We start from the raw sequence: 21,510 nt of genomic DNA, 5'->3' as shown, positions 1-21,510 counted from the left end.
ATATCAATTTTTTTATGGAAATCTCTTCAGACAAGGCATGAAACCACCTAGTGTAAAGATAATAAAAAAAATACTTCACAGTAAAAAAAACAAACAAAAAAAAACTGGTCAACAATAAATGTTAGATAAATTTTGACCCCAAAAACTGCAATTCTTTTCCCGTTGTCAGTCATTGTTCATGGGATGTGAAGACTAAAGTATATAATAAGGGAAGTGAGAGTAACAAGGCAGCTGAAAGTAAACCAAATCTTCACTCTCTTGATTTTAAAAAATAAGATTAAAAAAAATAAACTCACAAATAATTTAAAGTGTGAGGAACAATCTTTGGGAAATATAATCTCCATGGTGTCATTTAATCTAAACATTGTGCTCTCAGACGGCTGTTAAAGAAATTTTAAATATTTTGAAACATATTCTAAGCATTTGAATGTAATAATTTATTTTTGGAAAAAAAACAAAACTAATATAAAAAGCATTTACTTAACAGAACTAGAAAAAAAAAATGTCAGGTTTATAAAACATTATCCACCATTTTGAGTGCATTGTCTACTGCCCTCTATTTTAGAACTACAAAACATGAACACATTGTTCAAGTAGATTTGTCACTCTTATATAGTAATTGTAGTTTGTTGGATCAACTGATCCATTGCCTTTAACATTAGTCACAGCTATTATTATGCATAGCATATTATCAAAGAAATTGTTGTTTTCGCTTATACATTCATTTTGATGTGAGCATGAACTCACGATCATACCTGATTACTGCTGCCATATTCTTCACTTTTTAATTTACCAAAAAATAAAATGATTTTTTTTCTTTGAAAGGGTTGGGAAATATTAATTCTATGAGGCTTTTCTTTTTTTTTCTTTTTTTTTTTACATGAAAATAATGTCAAGTTGAACTTTTCTCCTCACTAAAATCTTTGCTAAAATTTTCTTCGTTTCACTTCTACCCCGAATGCCATTTTTTAAATCTTCAAAAAATTTATTTACATCCTCTCCAGAAGGTTAGAAACAAGATGTTGATGTGATGAAAATGTTTCTGTGAAACAAACTTGATTTGAACTAGATGCATTCAGGTTTTCAAGTTAACCATGTAGCCACACCCCCACCTCCCCTCAACATGCTCTAAACCACAACTAATCATCATTTCTGTTGCATTCATCACATCCGGTATACAGCACCTGTAATTCAGTGGAATGGATTATCATCTCCTGCTCTGATAACAGAAAGTTCCTCATCTGCATCAATGTTTGTCTCTATCGCTGTAGGAGATTTGTTGAGCACCTGTGGATCTAACTTCACGGCTGATCAAGGAAACGTCATAATATTCCCTTGTTATTGGGCATTGATCCAATGTAGCTGAGTATTTTTAAGATGACATAACATGTTGTTGATTAGAATAGACTGAAATCATTTAGTCCAGTTACTCTTTCCATTGTAAATCTAGAAGTGTATTGGTTTTGGGATATTTTTTTTTATTGTATCCATACTGTGTCTTCCACTGTGTTTGTGGCATGTCCTGTTACGATTGCTAATGCGAGGTAGTTCATGAACATTTGCAACCTAACATTGAATTGCAATTGTTGATGCAGTTAAACGTGGAGTTTCATCTTTTAGCATTGCATTTGCAGCTTAGTCTACAAAGCACTGCTTTCTCACAATTTATGTGTTTAGGATAATTTTCTATGATATTTCTTGGTGAACATGAGTTAAAAAAAATAACCACAAACATCTTGAATGCTAAATGATGTTATTTTTAAGCAACTCATGCAGTAAACTTCTTGTAGAATATCAATACTCACATTATCTTTTGAAAACTGTTTGCAGTCGATCAGTGTCCAGTTATAGCTGTCCAGAATAGCTACTGGGATACTACTGGACCATAATCTGGACGGCTGCCATAAATGCTACATGGTTAATTCTTCTTCTGACAAACTAATCTGCATTTTACTCTGGGATGACCACTGCATTGATGTATTTTAATTATCTGGTTGTCGATCAACATGTCTAACGATTTGGTAACACTTGCAATGTTAGTTCAGCCTCCTTCTTTATTGTGTCCAGTGATCTATCCAGAACTCTGACTAGTTTGCTGACTCTTCTCTGACTTGACCAAAGTTATGTCCACTGATCAACTCCATAACTTTCTACTTTTGTTAAAATAATTTTTTGTTAATATGTATATTTTGGCTTTACTATTTTTGGTGTCAAAGAATCGGTCATCAGGTGTAATATCTTGGTTTAACGTGTCATAACGTTTTAACAAATCTGTTTTACATCATTCATCTGATGCAACCATGGTGCATCATTAATAGCAAATTCTTTCAGCAAAGCTCTCGTTGCTTAGACAGGATGTGGTTGGTGCAATACAGGTATGTTAAACTTGCCTGAAAGCCACATGAGTCAATTTGTGTTGTCTAATTGAAGTCAGTTAATAAAATTACTACAGAATATTTTAGTAGTTTAAAAAAAGAAAACAATATGTAAAGAAATGACGTTTTTATCATTGCTTTTGATAGTTTTTACATTAATGAAATTGAATGTAATTTTTTAAATTTATCGACTGTGCCAAAAGTTTAGTTTATTATGGTTAGAAAAACATGAAATTTTGGCAACATTTACTCCACAACTGAATTCACACACACACACACGTGTGTGTGTGTATATATATATATATATATATATATATATATACATACATACACATATGTGATATCATTTTTAAGTGATAAATGCTTTAAATTAAGAACAAGGTTTTTCAGTGATCAATGAATGCATGTTTATTCAGTATAAATTCTAAAAGCATCGATTTTGGATGTTCAATGGCAAAATTACATCTTTTATACTGGGTGCAAATATATTCGCAAAGAATTGCTATGACTTATTGTCTGCATGTTTGTTTGCCTTGTGTAATGAAACTCTTTATGGATTATGAATTTGGTTATATATTGTGTTAAAATCATATTAGGTCGATAATATTCAATTGCACACTATTGCTCTTGGGAAAGATATGACCCACAATTTCCCCCTATCTATTGGTAAAATATTCAATTTCTACATTAACTCAAACAGGATTGATGTATAGTAAAACTGACAAGCTTGAACTGCTTTTCATCCTTGCAGCAGTTTGTATTAATTATTTTGTCATCTACATCTCAGTTTGACTACACTTTTCTTGTCTGTAATGATGCCTGTAGCTACACATGAACCTCTCCATCTATAGGATGATGACATACAAATTTTTATATAAAAAAATATCACTTATATATTTTATTTTTATGATTGGGGGCGCAATGGATAGAGGTGTTGAGTTTCTATGGTCCCAGGTGAGCATTGTCTGGAGATAGCAGTTTTAATCCTACCCAAAGCAAGCCAGAGGATTAGTTGACCAACAACAAATATGGAAAGCAGTAATTATTGGGGATACAGTTACAAGACTCCGTATTCCTGTTCTGTTGCAGTTAACCATCTGAAGAAGGCCAGAGGATAAGTTGGCCAAAACGTGGTGATATAACTATGAAGATGAGGATAACAGTTCACAAAAAAATAACTACACAAAAAACAACACTTTTAGTAATCTTGATATTGTTCAGAACTGCACCTCTATGCTTTCATTATAGAATTCTATTCTTTCTTTCCAAGACTGCCAAACCCAACACTTTGGCATGGGTACTTGCTGAAGAGCTCATATCATGACTGTTTTCATTAATGTATAAGTGATCTGCATATGCTTACATAACATTCTGTTGCTAAAACACTGCACACACTTTATTTACGGCACAACATTAAGACTAAATGCAAACCAGTTTAGGGTAAGGCCTCAACCTACTAACTAGTACTGTCTCGTATGACCACAACTTGTGTAAACACCTTCAGATATGCCCTGCTATGGTCAAATGTAGATATGTTTGATAGCTGCTGGTACCATTCTCTCAACTTAGAAACAAAAAAATCTGCGTTGGCTATATAGTTAACGTGATTTGTAATATAATCCCATACATAGTTATATGAAACTGTATGAGATACCCAGACTAATCCGATACATAGTCTCATGTAACTATGTATCGGATGAGTCTGCCTATTAGTTGTCTGGTGGTTTTCCAGACATTTGGATTTGATGATTGGTTTTGTATTATTTTCATCACTTGTGCTGTTCTGTGTATGTTGGCCACTTTATCAGTGTTTGCATTTATGAAAATCAAAAACCAGTCGTTTTATGAATTGATGGATTTATCATTGAGATTATGCAATAACATTACACACATCTACGCTATATAAATTTTGAATCAACTGAAAATTCTACTTGTAATATTTTTTTTTATTTGTATAGTCTTCTTTATAAATAACGAAATTATCTTCCAAAATCTTGACATTTGCTTAACGCCCCATACAAGCAACCCACTCACCTACTCATCTGACTCATTCCCTAACTAATTTGCTTATTTAGGGTTTTGTCATAGCATATTAATGAAATCGTATTTGGAAATTTAGATAAAGAATTTATCAGCAATTTCGAATTCCACGTTTACAAAAGAATTTCATGTAAACTTTTTTTGTTATTAAAAATATTTTGCTTTTGTAATGTCTTTTTTCCTTCCAAGGAACATCATATAGCTATCATGTTGACACGTCAGATTCCTGTTAGATCACCAAAGATAAACGATATAGAGATTGGCCAGTGTTAAGTAGATGGTCATGTGGAAAGACCAGGTGTTGCATGTAAAAAAAAAAAAAATTTAATCAATTTTTTCTGTATAAAATGATCCGATGTTAGTTGACATGCTGCAAAACCTGACCACAACTTTTCAAGAGATTGTTGTTACAGATTGTCAAATTACCATTCATCACAAGACATATGTTTTTGTGCTGTGTGACTGTCATTAATGGCATCAAACTTTTCAGAGGTGCAAGTTTATGCTTGGAATATAAGATTAATCAGCCTTTATCTTACCATATTTCGACCTCTGATCATATTCTTTTCTAATTTGAACAAAGCTAAGAGATTCAGAGCTTTGGTTCTGCAACCTTCGTGACCTATTTTTTTTTACATTCCATTTTCACCCCAAACCAGGCACAGTGTCACTTTGATATAGGAAATTGAGCAGCAAGATGTCTGTTCACATTACACTTTAACTTTTGCATGTCACTACAGTTGGGAAAGCAGGAACCCGAAAGGGCATTCCAAAGTCTAGCAGTTCTGGGGAAGGAACTATTGGAGTAGAAGGCTTTCTTACATCTAGGGATCTCTATTGTGTAGGGGTGGGATTTTGCTGCTTGTCGGGTTTGACAGTATTTACATTTGGGGGGTACAATGGCTAGTAGTTCGTCGGAGCATTCACCATTAAAATACTTGTAGAACAGGCAAAGGTATGTAACCTTTCATCGATTGGGCAGAGGCTGAAGCCTAGATGACAGTTCAGGTTAGTGCCTCTTGAACCCTGTTTAGGAGTGAGAAACTAATAGCAGATGCACCATCCAAAATATGACAACAATGTATGGTATATACGTTCAGAGATTACAGTTAGGATATTTGGTGTAGAACGGGCTTGCCTAAATCCATATTGATGGTCGATCAGAAGTTTAGCAGCTGTAAGGTGGACTAGAGCTTGGTTAATTATGGACTCAAATATTTTACCGAAAAGTGGGAGGAGGCTAATGGAGCAATAATTTAATGGGTCAGTTCTTCCGCCAGAATTCTTATCTGCCCATTTCCATTGTGCAATCCAAATCTGTGCACCAGTATATACCAGCACAGAAATTACACTGCACTTTTCTGTGCAATAATTACTCCTTGGAGTTCCATCTATTTTGCTAACGCCAACCAATAAATAATACCACAGACTATTAATAACATTTGAACTTCTCTCGTTCACATTACATCTCCTTGGTTCCAATTCTGCAACAGACACTTGTTCTACCATGATTGAGATATATATATATATATATATATATATATATATATATATATATGTGTGTGTGTTTTAGCTAATGAGTGAACCAGTGCAGCATGAACCAGCTAGTGCTATGTATCATTTCTCGTTTACTTGATTAATCTTGGTTAATGTTAACTTTACAATTGGCCTGAAAAGGAGACTAGTGCTTGTGTCACCTGACTTGTCCCTCCCAACAGTCTTATGCAATGACAACAAAAACACTGCCATTCTTTGAAAGGTCATTTATTTCATTAACTCCTGTTTGTCTTCATTTCTGCAACAATCTCTAATGGCATTCGTAGCAAGTTATTTCGTTTATTTTCCATTTTTTTGTATTGGTTTGGTGCAGAGCACTCTGTGTTTGCAACGGCCACAACTAGTTTTCTTGTATTTATCAGTATCGTTCTAGCTTGTGCATGTCCCCCTATAAAAGACATGAAAAATGTGCGTGCTAATATCTTGCTGAACAGTACAGTTTGTGACATTCCACAAGGAATATATCTACTAGTACTATTTCATTTAATCAATTCTGCTCTGGTAAACTATTTGTTAGCTACAAGGGAGTCTTACAAAGGCTCTATACAATGTTGACTTGGGTGCATTTAAACTTTGCTTAGTTGTTGGTAGATAGCACTAACCCCCTCTTTGAGTAAAAATGCTCACATTTTTACTCAATCTGGCTTGGAAAATAGTGTTAGATCTAATTGGTCCATTAGATTGGACTAAATAAAAATTTGGCTGTTATTCTCACTTTGACAATTTTCATGTACTTATAAAATTCTCTACAACATCAGGACATGCTAACCAGTATTTAGATATCCCACTGACTAGCACAGTCTGCAAAATTCTGTGAGAAATATGGCTGCGAATTCATCTAATCAAAGTTACCTTATTAATAAACTTCATAAGTCACAAAGAAATCTCTTACAAAGGCTGCATATGTCAAACTTTGTGAGGAACCCATTTTCCATGACTACATGCAGTTTCATTATAAGCTCAGCTATCCATACAACAATGACAATTTTGGATCTGGTCTGTCGAGCCCTTAGTGTTAAGATCTAATTGTTCCATTGCTGAAATAGTTTGAACTTGGAAAAAAGAAATTTAGGCTGCTATTCTCATGTGGTTACAATTTTTATGTGCTTACAAAAAATCTCTTTACAACTATAGCTAGATGGGAACACGTTCTGCCACTGTAAATTCGTCAGATGATTATTTCCTTTGCTGGTCGATCGAATCGGCTGATCTACTGCCATTCAAATTACTCATGACTACTGTTATGCAAATTTGAGCTCCATGAACTTGGTTGACCTCTTTCTCGTCCACATTAGTAATGAGATTTCACATTAAATGCTTTATATAAAGTGAATAACAGTATAATATCAGAAAACAAATGAAATAAAAAAAAATATAAAAAATTTCATGGAGCCAATCAAATTGTTTTATATTTGATTTTAGATTTAATATTTTAATTATTAAGATATTAAAATTACTTGATGCTATTAACAATACAGTTGTATTTCAAACTGTGCCATCCTTACCCCCCCCCCAAATGTGTTAATTGAATATGTAAGTATTAACTATAAGAGAACAATAGTTTCCTGAAATTAACTATTGATTTTGAGAATAACTTTCACAATGAAGATTTTATGAAGAACTAGTTTTAGTTTAAACTAGTTGTATCTATCCGACATGCTCAGTTTTTTTTTCTTTTTACTTTTGTCTCTTTCATTTTTCTTTTTTAACAATATTAAATTTAATTAAAACATTATTGTTTGATCATCACATTATTAATTGAACCAAAATGTTGTAAATAAAATGTTTTTAATTTCTAAACTTATTGGTAGCCTTGTTAGATTTTTTTTTTTTTTTTTATAGCGTAAAGCAAATAAATACCAACAAAACATCCATAAATTTTAATCTTCAATTTTGGCCAATTCAAATTTGTCTAAAACCAATAAATTGATATTGATTTTCGTGGCAGGTGTGCAATATGAACACTGGAAACATGGAAGCCCTACATAGTTATCTGGTGTTGCCGTAAAACAAAACCTATATAGTGAAATGATTTTAGATTAAAAACATTTTATTTTTCCTTATGGATAACTCTTAAAATCTATTAACAATTAATGTACTTGTCATTCCATTTTTTTAAAAAAATTTTATCCTGAAATATTAATACAAATAAAAAGTAATATTTTTAATGTTCCCACCTGCACCCCGGTCCTGGATATGACCTTAAACTATATCCGATGGTGAGGCCCCAGCTTGCGGGTTTTAGGGAGTGTGGAGCCACTCTTTAATTGCCATTGCTCGCAGGTCCACTCTGACCCGGAGTGGTAGTACCTGTTAGGGTCCCAACTATGGGTTAAATAGAAACCGACTTGAAAAAAAAAAACAAATGTTTTATTAAAAAACTTTTCAAAATCACCGGATTCGGCATTAAATAACCTGAAAAGGATTGATATGCCGTAAAACAAAAACAATCAACCAACCAACCTGTACCCATCCTATTACCAGCACAGTCTTTTCAACTCATTTTCATTTTATTTTTTTTCCTACCCTTCTTCCCAGCCCCATCAACTACTCTGTTTACCATCATAGGATAATGAGTATGATCTTAAAATTCATTCAGTGGTTTACGTCTCAATATGGGAATTTGGGGGAGGGTGAAGTCATTACTCTTATATGTTCACGTATGGTCCGAGGGGGAGTAGTGTACCGGTATCCAATGTATGGATAAAATAAAATCTATTATTTGCAGATTATTTACAGAATATATGACTACAAAACAAATAAGTGAAGATATTAAATAGTTGATATATAATTTTTTTTTCTAAGATGACTAAATTTTGCGTTCAATAATTCTAAAAAAGTTATTGAACAACCAGGGAAATTTGAAACCTGAATCTAAAAATATAATTCAGTGAATATTAAAAAAAATTAAGTTTTCAAAAATATAGTTTTGTTTTTAATATTTACATGCTTGCATATTATTGATAGGAAACATAAAATGGATGTCTTAAAGAAATAATCTAAAATGTTTTAGAAAAAAATTCAGATGGTAAAAAATTTACTGCCAGAAACTGATAAATTGTGAATGTAATACTCAACACACATTTGTTTTAGTAGGTGTTAACACGTGTATATCTTGTAGAAATTCTTTGGTTTTATTTCTGTATGTTGACTTTGTGCCTGCCTCAATAAACTTGAGTGAGAACTAATGGCATTACAAAGGTGTTCACAAACACCTGTGACTTCTGTATTAACTCCAATGAATACAAAATAATTTTTCCTTTCTTATGCATGTTTAGTTCTAAGCTGATTTTAATAATCTTAAAGCGGTCTTACAAAGTATTTTCTTTTTACTTATCCATAATTTGATAGATATAATTATATTTTGATGACCTTGATAGATGGTGTCATTTCTGATAAAAGTATATTAAAATTTATTATGTTTCACGCATTAATATTGTTTTCGTATCTAAATAAGGTGATGAATAGATTTGGGTGTATTTTTTCTGAAGTGTTCACATTTCAAATCCATGCTATGTATATTATAGAATTAGGTTTGGTTTTTTGTCAAAATGTTGAATACAGCAACAAAACCATCATATTTTATTGTGAGCAAAATTGAAATTATACCTTTGAATATCACAGAACACAACATTAACTATCTTTGAACAGTTTCAGATTAGTAATGAGAATATCAATTTTTGTTTTTGATGAAATTTTGAGTAATTTTTTCATTTTAGCTTATCAGATTATTTAAACATTAGAAAATGTTTTTAGTGACATGAATAACAAGATGAAAATTTTTTAATTATATTCAAAGGTTAATTACATTGCTGTATAATCTATATAATTATAAAATTCAAATTACCTTGTAACGCGTGATGTAACCCCCACATCCAGTTTACGACTTTCGGTTGCACATGCGTACATAAACATAAACCTATAACAACGTAAACAAATATCGCTACTTTTGCAGAATTTGACCTGTGCACTGAAATATTAAAGTTATTTAGAAATTATTTAACATGAGAAGGATGGGGATGTTTTGCAACTAATCTGTATTACAACTATACTGTCGCAATTTTCTTACAAATAAATCAATTTTAACCCATTGACAACGATAAGAACAAATTCCAATGTCGATTTCCCCACCACCTTCCTTTTATTTTTTTTAATTTATTCTCCATTTTTAATACACCTTTCTTAAAAACATTCCTACATTTTCTTCTACACTACCAACATAAATAAATAATCCCAAAAATGTTTTTTTAATTTGTGTTACAAATAAATAATCAACACGACAATAAAACATATTTTTTTTTTTTTTTCGTTTAAATTATCCAAATAAACAATTGTTGATACTTTTTGCTTTTTATTTTACATCGTTCATTTCCGCATTGTCTTAATTAGTTTTATTGACCTTATAATTAACATATAAATTAAATATTTGACCCAATGTGTCATGAATGTTTATTGAAAATAAATGAAAAAGTTACATTTTATTTTCATTTTCTATTTAAAAAGCCATTCTTAACACGGGGAGAGTTTTTTTTTTTATAACTATTCTGTACTTTCCACTAACAATTTCATTTAAAAAAGGTATGTCAAAATTTGAATTTAACTTTAAGTATTATGGTATCTGTTCAGTGCACATTTACCTATAAGTATGGCAAACCACTTATAATTCAATGACTAAGTTTTTTTTTTTTTTTAAGTTTTTTTTAAATAAACAGAACGACTCGTAGAAATCCATCTATATTCTTTTTTTCATTTTAATATACTTTCATAGAAATGTTTCTGTTATGTCAAGAAAAACAATTTTCTTTACATCACAAGTGTCACGCTCATACATGAATTCCAAAGCTAATATAACATGCTGACCCAACGGGTCATGGGTAGTTTAGTAATATAAATAAAAATGAAATGCAAATAAATATGTACAGTATATGTACTACTAGGAGTACAAAAATAACACTATTTTCTAGAATTAGATAATTGCAGGTGGGAACCTGAAATTATCTAATTCTAGAAAATCTGGGCAAAACCAATGTCAACAACAGAATCAAGCCAGCACAAAAATCATACCATGCTAAATTCATGTTATTTTTGTAATCCTAATAGTACATATACTGTACATATTTATTTGCATTTCATTTTTATTTACATAAATGTGACATGAAGGTTGTCAACATACCGTTTAAATTAATCACATTAGTAATTAAGCGTTAAGATTCCAATATATTTTTATAATTAAGACCGTTATTTCATTTATGCTCGTTTTTTTTTTTATAAATCTTGTGATTTTTAACATTGAAGTCTAGTTCTGATTGATTGAGAATAATGTTCGATGTGAAGTCTTATTAAAGTCTTACATATTAATCTTATAACATTTACTTTGAGAATAAAATTTCTGATCTTTCAATCAATTTTATTTGCTTCTGATATAAATTGAGATTTAAATTAAAATTCACTCTCGATTGTTTGATTTATATTCATGTTTTATATTTTTATTCTAATATGTAGAACTTTACATTTTCTGTATGTAAGTTGAAATTTTATGTATCTTAATTTGATACACTATCAAGATTTTTATACATCTTTTAATGTTTTTTTTTTTTTTTTTTTTTTTTTTTTTCACCATTTACTTGCGTTGCAATTAGTTCTTATTGATGTTTTCATTTGTGATATTTTGTATCTGAATTTAAAGTTTTTAAATTTTTTTTATTAAAAATAAATTATATATGGATGACGTACATTAGCATTGATTATTATTACAGGTTGGAGCAGAAAGGTTGTCCCAATTTCAAAGGTTAATAAAAACGAACAAACGATACAGACAGAAAAAAATCTTTGTATTTGTGATTAAAGTGATTGTGAAAATTGCATCATTCGTGATAACTGCCAATGTCTGAGTTTTAACAATTGTTATGTTGAAACTGCTACATTGAATACATTTTATGCTTTTGTAAAAGTCCTAGGACTTGTTTAAAACTGATGTTTATAGAGAGTTAGAAAATCTACAAAATTGTTTTTCCACCTGATTTGAGATCATGATTGTGGAGAGCAAAGTACCTTTGGAAGGTATGTTTGTTGATGGACTTACTGTTCTTAAACTCCTCCACAATAAATCTATAATGTTCTATACTCTGACCAATCTTGGAGTATTATTTGAAACAGAATAAAGCAATTGAATATACTTCATTTATTTTCTTTTTATTTATTAATTCTTTGATCCATGTTATTTGGTATAACCGTAGAGAGCACATCTAGCATGATAGTTTGTAATCTTAAATCTACATGAAGGCTTCAGAATGATATTCTTGCTTTTTCTGTAAACTACTCTATTTCTGGCCATGCTTTTCAAACTCTAACAGGCAAGCCATGTTGGGTTATTTTTGTCGTAGTCACTTGACTCTCAGGCCTTGATCATCTGAACCAAACATCCTTTCCATACATTTCCTCAATATTGTACATTGTGCAATTTACTTATTAAGTGCATTCCTGCATATGCTCTATTTTCTTGCCTCTCAACATAATGGAAACGAGTGTATGTTTTGTTTTTGTACTTCTATCTTAGTTCTTTATGTACTGTTTACATATTACTATGTTTATAGTTTTCTTATCTATTATCCTTTTTGCTTTCTGACACAATTTTTGTATATTTGGTGATAAAACTATACATGCAAACATTATATTCTCAACATGTGGTCAGCTAATAATAAAGTGAAATATAAAATATTTTGACTTTTAACCTTTAAAATTAAGGAAGCCTTTCTGCCACATCCTGTATTTTTTAATGCTTGACTTTCTTACATACTAGTGTCCCAGAATGTCTTTGTATAATGAACCTATTCCTGGTGCATTTACTTCTATTAATATTAGTTAATTCTCTGCTGAAGAAATTCTGTAAAGAAATGTTATTTTAATCATGATTATAATCTATTACGCAATAAAAACATGTGCTTCAGCTAGGTTTAAATAATTGCTTGCTAGAAAAATCAATTCGTGCCCAGAATTCTCATTATATTAAAACATAAAATCTGTATATGTACCTATGACAGAATGAAAATATATAAAAAAAAAAAATCACATGAATTGGTTAAGTAGTTTTAAATAAAATCAAATTTCATGATTAAGCAAGTCTTCTCTCCACCTTTAAAATAATGTCAACAAAGGGAAATAACAGCAAGTCAAACTTGTGAGATTTGTTATAATGCATACAAACTTACATTAATCACTTAAAAATGATTTTCTTTATAAAAATAAAACTACTTGATCAATTTGATTTTTGGAAGATGAAATTTTTGTTTCATTATGGGTATGTACATTATAGATTTTTATTTTTGTTTTTAATATAGGAGAAATTCTAGATAAGAACTGAAAAATCTATAGAACAGTTTTTACTCATAAAAAGTCTATTGCGCTTAACCATTTTATAATTTCTAAAACATTTCACAAAAATTCTCCATAAAACGCACACACGCAGGTATTTATACAAGATTTATATTGACTATTAGTTGTATTTAAGTGGTGTTGCACAAGTACTTTTTTCTTCCATATTTGCTTCACCTTTTTTTTTTATTATTGCATAAATACTTTCAAGTTCTTTTTTTTTTTTTTTTTCAACTCTGAAATATATAAATTAGAAACTAAGAGGCAAAAGTGCTAAGTCAGCAAACTGGCTAATAGAAAGTGGTAGGACATTAATTACATGATGAATGCAAGGAAGGGGAAACTGAATAAATGTCAGCCTTATGTGCGAGCAAAATGGAGAAGACATGACTTAAACACATTTTGCATTTTTTTTTTATTTAAATGTTTTATTTTTTTTAATTAGTAATTGATGTGTAATAAGGGAGCTTAAATCTGGATATAGGTATAAGTGAGATGTGTGTGTAGAACAAAAGATTCCTTTTATGATTTTGTTGAAAAAAAAAAACAGTGAAAGTTTTGAGGTTAGTAGATGTAGAACAGTTAAGGAAGGAGGTTCAGTTCAAAGGGGAAGAAAATGATAAGGATGGACTTAATAACCAAAAACCTGAGCAGAGATGGATTAGTTTGGGGGTAATTTTCTAAAAGCTGTCCAACACCTGCCAGTATATAAAACGGGCGTGTAACTAAGTCTAATGAATTATCGAAATTACATTTGAGACGAGAAACTCCTGAATGCACACATGAAGCACTCATAATCTAATTAATATATATGGTTTCTGAAGTATCTAGTATAAAAATAAATTTTAAATAGGTTTGAAAAAATAAAAACAAATTTAAGATCAAAGATCAGAACATAATTAAAAAAAATAAAAAATGTTTGAAAAATAATCATGTACTGAAATTGATATTTCAATTCATTTTTTAAAAATAACATATACCAATAGTTTTAGGATTCAAAGTCTACAATATTATCCAAATTGAACCTACATTACGGTTATTGTATTAAGCATGACTATATAATATTTATCAACATTTTAGTTTGTTTGCTTTATGGCATTACTAAAAATAACCTGATTTCTTGCTGCATTAAAAATTTAGTGCATACTATCAAATCAGGAAATGTAAACAAAAAATCAAGAGTTGAGTGGAAAATGAGTCGGAAATTTTCTTTGATTTTATTTCATCTTAATTTCTTATATTGTATTATAGAAGACAAATATACATGACTTGAACCCCCCCCCCAAAAAAAAAAAGAAAAAAAAACAGATTTAACACATGTTATGCTGTCTAAGTCATGCCAGCTTGTAAAACTGATATTAAACTGAATATATTGATGACACCGATTCTAACAGAACTAATTAAAGAATTTCTAAATAGTTATTGGATTACTGGAAAATACACCACTCAATAAATTGTCATTTTATTTTAATTGAAAAAAATTTAATAACTAACAAGCCAAACCCAAAGTTTATAAAATCACAAACTCAAGAACGGAAACCACTTAGTAGTGGAAATTAATGAGAAAAACACAGCATCATTATTAGAAACAGAAGTTGCACAATTTCTAATGTAAGTCTTAACCACATAAAATGTGGTTAAAAACACTTGTAAAAGATACAAAATGGTGAATTGAATCTGACAACAGAAGAAATTTTAATTACATTATCATTAAGATATGATTTCTATTTTTCTGCAATCTTAATCTCTCTAACCTCCAATTAGATGTATTTCACAACCTTAATGAGCTGAAATAATTTTATAATATATAATTCAAGGATATAAGCATTGAAAGGACTAACTGGTGAGATGATATGAACAAACATGCTCACATTGGACTCTCCTATGATCTCTAATAAAAAATGGTTTACTATTGAAAATCTGGTGCTACCAGATCAGGCTGTTGTTAAGATATAGGCTTCCTGACTTTAATTAATGATGTTGCTTTTTTTTCCTTTGCAAAACTTAATCATGTTCTGCAAAGCTACAAACAATTTTATGCTACAAAACATAATGAATAAATATTTGAAAATATAAAGAATTTAAAGAATAAATTTTTTTTTTTTTTCAAAATTACAAGATTCTGCAAAAAGATTTGATATGCCGTAAAACAAGCAAACAATCGAAAAAGTTGAACTTTATGTATCAGCTTTCCTGTGGTGTTCAGATGCCTAAAATATCGCCATCACCAAGTTGTATGCTAGCGCGTGGAGAAAACAAATCCATTCCATTCTGGAGATGAATGCCAACAGAAGAGAAAATATACAACCCCATGATTTTGAAAATGTCATGCATGCAAGAGACAAAATTAAATAATGCCAGTGAAACCTAAAAGAAATGTACTCTTATAGAAAGTCATAAAAATGATTTGGTCCTATATGAGAACACAATTTGTGGCTGGTATGGCTCAAAAGTTAACCCCCCCCCCCAAAGCAAACTGAAATAAAAGAAAAATAAATATCTTCATCTGTATGAAAACTTGAGTCAATACAAATGGACATATTTTAAAGAACTGAGAAATCAAAGATAAAAAAAATCTGAAATTGATAAGGAAATAAAACCAACAAATCAATTACTCTTACAGAAACTGTTCCACATTCCATAACAAATATCCTCAATACATCTATCTAGACCAATAGAGGATACCCTTAAAACAAAACAAAAAAAAATCTAAAAAAAAAACAAACCAATTAAAAAAAGAAAAGACAACCTTTTTAACTACTTTAATGAAACAACATTCGAAAGAGTGGAAAAAAAAATGGATGTTGATGATGAATCAAATCACATCTGGAACAAAAATAAAACAAAATTCTTTATAATATAACGATTTATTGAAATATTAGAAATGTATTGGTAAATCATGAAGTGATTCTCATGATAATGTTATAGACAATCATTTTTATCAGAAACATTTAAAGAAAATCGTGACATCTATATAAAACATTATACCAAATAGAATTCTGTGCACAAATGTAGTGCATCAATAATTTTCAATAATAAAATTCCATTAAACTAAATTCATCTGGATGAAAACATGTAGACATTTGCTCTGTCGGCATATGTAATTTTTTTCTTCTATCAACAAATATCAAATCAGAAATAGACTATTAAATAATAATAAAGCAACTCGTCAAAATCATTAATTTTATTAGATTTTTAAATTCCAAAATAAAATGAGGAAGCAGACAAAATAGGCTAAATTATAGAAAAGTAAAATTTGTTTCAACAAATATTAAACAAATGCACACTTGCATCCAACAACATATGTTCAGTGATAGATCTGATTCCAAAGGTTCATGATGAAACATGTGGATGTAACCATTTTCCAATCATCCTGAAACATAAATGCCATCCTCCTCAATCCGAAGAGACAGCACCAATGGGAAATGATACTAAAGCCAATGTCATTTCAAAATTAACACTATAATCAAAATAATCATGAAGATCACTGAAAATATTTCAAAGATTTATAACAAGGAGAACCTACCAAAGTCAACTTGTACTAAATTCTACAGACCCCCCCTTTTTTTTTCTTTTATACCATGATCATAAAACTTAAATAGACAGAGGCTACTAAGCTAATTAGGTAATGCATAAAACTTGGGAACATCGCGATATTTAGCCAATATAGAACTCTGAAAAATGTGGCAGATACATCTTCATTCACATAATTTGGAGGCAACATGTTCAGGACTGCAGAACACAATGCTTTGATGAATAATACTCTTTAGCCATGTCGTGTTGTTGATAGATTAATTTAAATCGCAACAAATAAAAATGTTAACTTATTTGATATCAGTAGAACCAAGACTGGATAAATTATGGAAGAATCAAAAGAACTATGTGGAAAATGTTGATAATAAACTATATGGAACACGTTGAAGAAGAAAGTTGACAGGAATATTAGTAATCCAATAAAATACCTTAAAACAAAGATCAGACAGAAATAATGTATAACATAAAATATTAGCACAATTTTTTACAAAATTTTGTTAGATATTAGAACAATAAATTAAAACTTTACAATCTGCATTAGTTTTTCTTTTTCATTTAAACAAAAACATTCATTGTAAAATTCTATGATTATTTGACAAAAATTTAATGCAATTCTGTTGTAAAAAATAAAAAAATAAATTTGATATTCACATTTTGTTTTTATAGAAAACTAGTCACACACGTTTACTAATAAAAAAAATATTTCCTTATAAGTATATTAATATTTCATCATAAACATAATTTCTGTTAAAATAATTTCCAAGATATCTTCAGAAATATAGGAGAAAAAAGTTTTAATTTTTTTGGAGCAATTATATTTCAATTGTGAAGAGAACCCTTCATTCTATATATAATAAAGCGCAGTGTGTTTTTATCTCCTAGCATACAAAAGTTAGAAAGTTAAAAAAAAAAAAACAAAAAAAAACACACACACACACTGTTGGACAAATCCAATTCAAGTATTCTGGGAAATTGAGAAAGCAAATAGCAGGTCAAATAACTTTTAGTTGTCAATCTATTTCCATAATGAAGCATTTTTTTTAATTTTATTTTTTTACCATTCTGCTTTTTGTACTTATAGGTTTTTTAATGTTAATTTTAAAAACTTTTTCAGTTTTAGACATTTTCTTTCCCTTTTCTTTCTTTTTAAAAAAAAACTTAACTGCTTCACATATGAATATTACTGTGAATACTGACGAAGAATGGTTTCCCATAGTTTACTTTTGCATTGAAACTATATCCTGTCATTTTAATAGACGTTTTAAGGGAATGATCCCAATCAAATGTTTTTTTTACTCTTGTTCACCCCCAAACAAGGCACATAGCCACTTGGACATAAGAGGCTACTATTTGGGGCCGTGTCTAGGAAAGATGGTTTATGTTACATTTAAACTTCTGAATATCAGTACAGTAAGGGAAGCAGGTTATAGGAAGGGAATTCCAAAGCCTAGCTGTTCAATGGAAGAAACTATTTGCGCAGAAAGCTTTCTAGCATTTAGGGACCTCAACAGTGAAGGGGTGAGATTTTGTTAAGTGGGTTTGTCGGGATATGTACATTGAGGGGCACAAGTGCAACGAATTCATCAACGCACATTCCATTTAAATATTTGTAAAACAGGTACAGGGATGCAACATTGCGGTGATGGGACAGGGGTTGGAGCTTAGTTGACAAAGTGGGACCTATTAGATTGAAAACTCTTTTTGGACCTTGACCAAGATAAATATATAAACAAAACAAATTATGGTTAATGACCCATGTGACCATCAAAAAAATTTTTTTTTTTTTACAACTGACAGTTTCAATGCATGAAAAAATTTTGTTGTCATTTATGGCGTTTTCATTTTTTTTGAAGTTTTAGTTATTCTACATACCCATTTCCTTTTCTTTACATCTAAAAAAAAAATAAATGTAATTTTCTTTTTTCATATACTTAATGTTATGCATTACATGTCAAAGATTGAATTGTCTAAAATTGACAAAATTTAATTTTCTTTTGCAGGGGAAAGTGTTTGTATTTGATAAGGTTCTAAAGCCTAATGTTTCACAAGAATATGTGTACAATGTTGGTGCTAAGCCCATTGTTGCTGGTAAGTGAAGTTTGCATACATTCTTTTTTTTTTTCTACTTAAAAACAATTAAAATGATTATTTAACTCAAATTAAGTTAGGATTTCATTAATTGATGAAAAATATCTTTTACTTTTAGTTCAATCCAGACATGGAAAATATTTTCTTGGATTTAGTTTTTTAGTTGCACTGGAAATCATTTTAGTAAAAAGTTTTTTTTTTCTAGTTTTGTTCCTTTAGTTTAATAGTACAGAGGTTTCAAAGATTTTCTATCATTTGAGATATAATATTTTATTTTCTAAATATTTTTTTTCCTTTCAATTTGTATTCTAACCCATTTTTAGTAATTGCACAATTTTAACTCCATAGTAAAATATTTAGATACCGAGCGACTTAATGGGTTAATTGTTTGAATCCTGTTCAAATCTATATTGCTGTATACTTGTGTTCACCCCTAACAAGGCACATCGCCATTTGGACGTAAGGGGTTACTATTTGGGACCATGCCTAGGAAAGATTAACAAGGTGTTGGTTTACGTTACATTTAAACTTTTGCATATCAGTACAGCCAGGGAAGCAGGTATTTCCAAAGTATAGCTGTTAGAGGGAAGAAACTATTAGAATAGAAAGCTTACTGGCATTTAACAACCTCAACAGTGAAGTGGTGTGATTTTATTGCTAAGCGGGTTTGTCGGGGATATGTACGTCGAGGGGCACAAATGCAACGAGTTCATCAAAGCACATTCCATTAAAATATTTGTAAAAAAGACAGACATGCAACATTGCGGTGATGGGACAGGGGTTGGAGCTTAGTTGACAAAGTGGGACCAATTAGATTGGAAACTCTTTTTTGGACCCTATCCAGGAGGGAGAGACTAATGATGCACCAGCCCAATGTGGCAACATTAATCCATGCATAGGTGAATGGTTACCTTGTAGAGGTACAGGATACTCTCAGGTATAAGTAGTTTTCTAGCTCGATAGAGGGAACCCACCTTCTTTGCAGCAGCTTTTGCAATGTTCTCAATGTATTTGTTCCAGTTCATATTGCCCGCAAATGTTAATCCGAGGAGTTTGAAGAATGTTCAGGTAGGGTTTATTTGTCATGGATATAGGTGGTTGGAGAGGTCTTGTAATTGTTAAAGGAGAGCAACTTAGTCTTCCTAGCAGTAAATGTTACCATCTATTTGTAGGCCGATTCTACTATGGTCTGGAGGTCATTTTCTAATGATTTCTACCATTGTCTTAGAATTATGTACATCTGTTCTTCCCTCATGTATTTTATAAAGCATTATATCATCAGCAAATATACCCATCTCGGAAATATTATTAGGGAGGCTGTTTATGAATAATAGGAGTCCATGCTTGGACAACTAATGTAATTAAATCCTTCTTAAGTAATAGAAAAATCAAAGTTGTCCTCGACGGACGTACATCCAAACAGTATGACATAAATGCGGGAGTACCTCAGGGGTCTATCCTTGGACCTTTATTATTCCTGATATTCATAAACGACCTCCCTGATAAAATTGTTTCGGGGATGGGTATATTTGCCGATGACACCACTCTCTATAACAGATATGAGGGGAAAACAAATGAACACATATCCAAGGAAATGGCAGAAACACTAGAGGATGACCTCCAATCCATAGTGGAATCGGGACAAAAATGGTTGGTCACATTCAATGCTGCTAAGACTAAGCTTGTTTCCTTCAATAACTACAAGAAACCTTCTCTACCACCAATAGCAATGGCCAAGAACACATTGCCTGAAAGTACTTCTTTTAAACTCCTCGGCCTAACGTTTACAGGGAATATGAACTGGAATAGATACATTGAGAGCATTGCCAAGGCTGCTGCAAGGAAGGTTGGCTCCCTCTACCGTGCTAGAAAACTACTTACGCCTGCCAGTATCCTATACCTCTATAAGGCAACCATTCGCCCATGTATGGAGTACTGTTGTCACATCTGGGCTGGTGCATCTGCTGCTTGTCTCTCGCTCCTGGACAGGGTTCAAAAAAGAGTCGCCAACCTGATAGGTCCTGAACTGTCATCTAGGCTTCAACCTCTGTCCCATCGACGAGATGTTGCATCCCTCTGCCTGTTCTACAAATACTTTAATGGTGAATGCTCTGATGAACTGCAAACACTTGTACCTCCCCGACGTAACTACCCCCGACAAACCCGACAAGCTACTAAGTCTCATCCCTTTACAGTAGAGATCCCTAGGTGCAAGAAAGCCTTTTACTCCAATAGTTTCTTCCCCAGAACTGCGGGTCTTTGGAACTCCCTTCCGGGATTCTGCTTTCCCAACTGCAATGATATGCAGAAGTTCAAGTGTAATGTTAACAAACATCTTTCTACTCTTCTCCCTTCATAATGACCCCACTAATAAAGTCCCTAATAGTAGCCCCCTGCTTCAAAGTGGCACTGTGCCTTGTTTGGGGTGAAAATTGAATAAAAAAAAAACAAAAAAAACTGAGGCACTCTCGCATTAATATTATGCAGCTTGGATGTACGTCCATCAAGGACAATCTGGATGGTTCTATTGTTTAAAAAGTGTATA

At 31.2% G+C, this 21,510-nt stretch overlaps 1 protein-coding gene across 2 annotated transcripts in view; it reads left to right on the top strand.

The window, feature by feature from the left end:
* LOC145291217 (kinesin heavy chain) overlaps window positions 1-21,510 on the top strand; it is a 134,730-nt gene that overhangs the window by 30,984 nt on the left and 82,236 nt on the right. For both annotated transcript variants that reach the window (XM_080136804.1, XM_080136803.1), the window contains exon 2: window positions 18,878-18,965. In XM_080136804.1, the coding sequence (XP_079992930.1) occupies window positions 18,878-18,965 (88 nt within the window). The remainder of the gene's footprint in view (window positions 1-18,877; window positions 18,966-21,510) is intronic.

The sequence above is a fragment of the Euprymna scolopes genome, chromosome 12 (genome assembly GCF_053919585.1).
Source record: "Euprymna scolopes isolate OS-2025 chromosome 12, ASM5391958v1, whole genome shotgun sequence".
Lineage (NCBI taxonomy): Eukaryota > Metazoa > Mollusca > Cephalopoda > Sepiida > Sepiolidae > Euprymna > Euprymna scolopes.
Note: the sequence above shows the minus strand (reverse complement) of the source record. Positions and strands in the feature narration are given on the sequence as shown.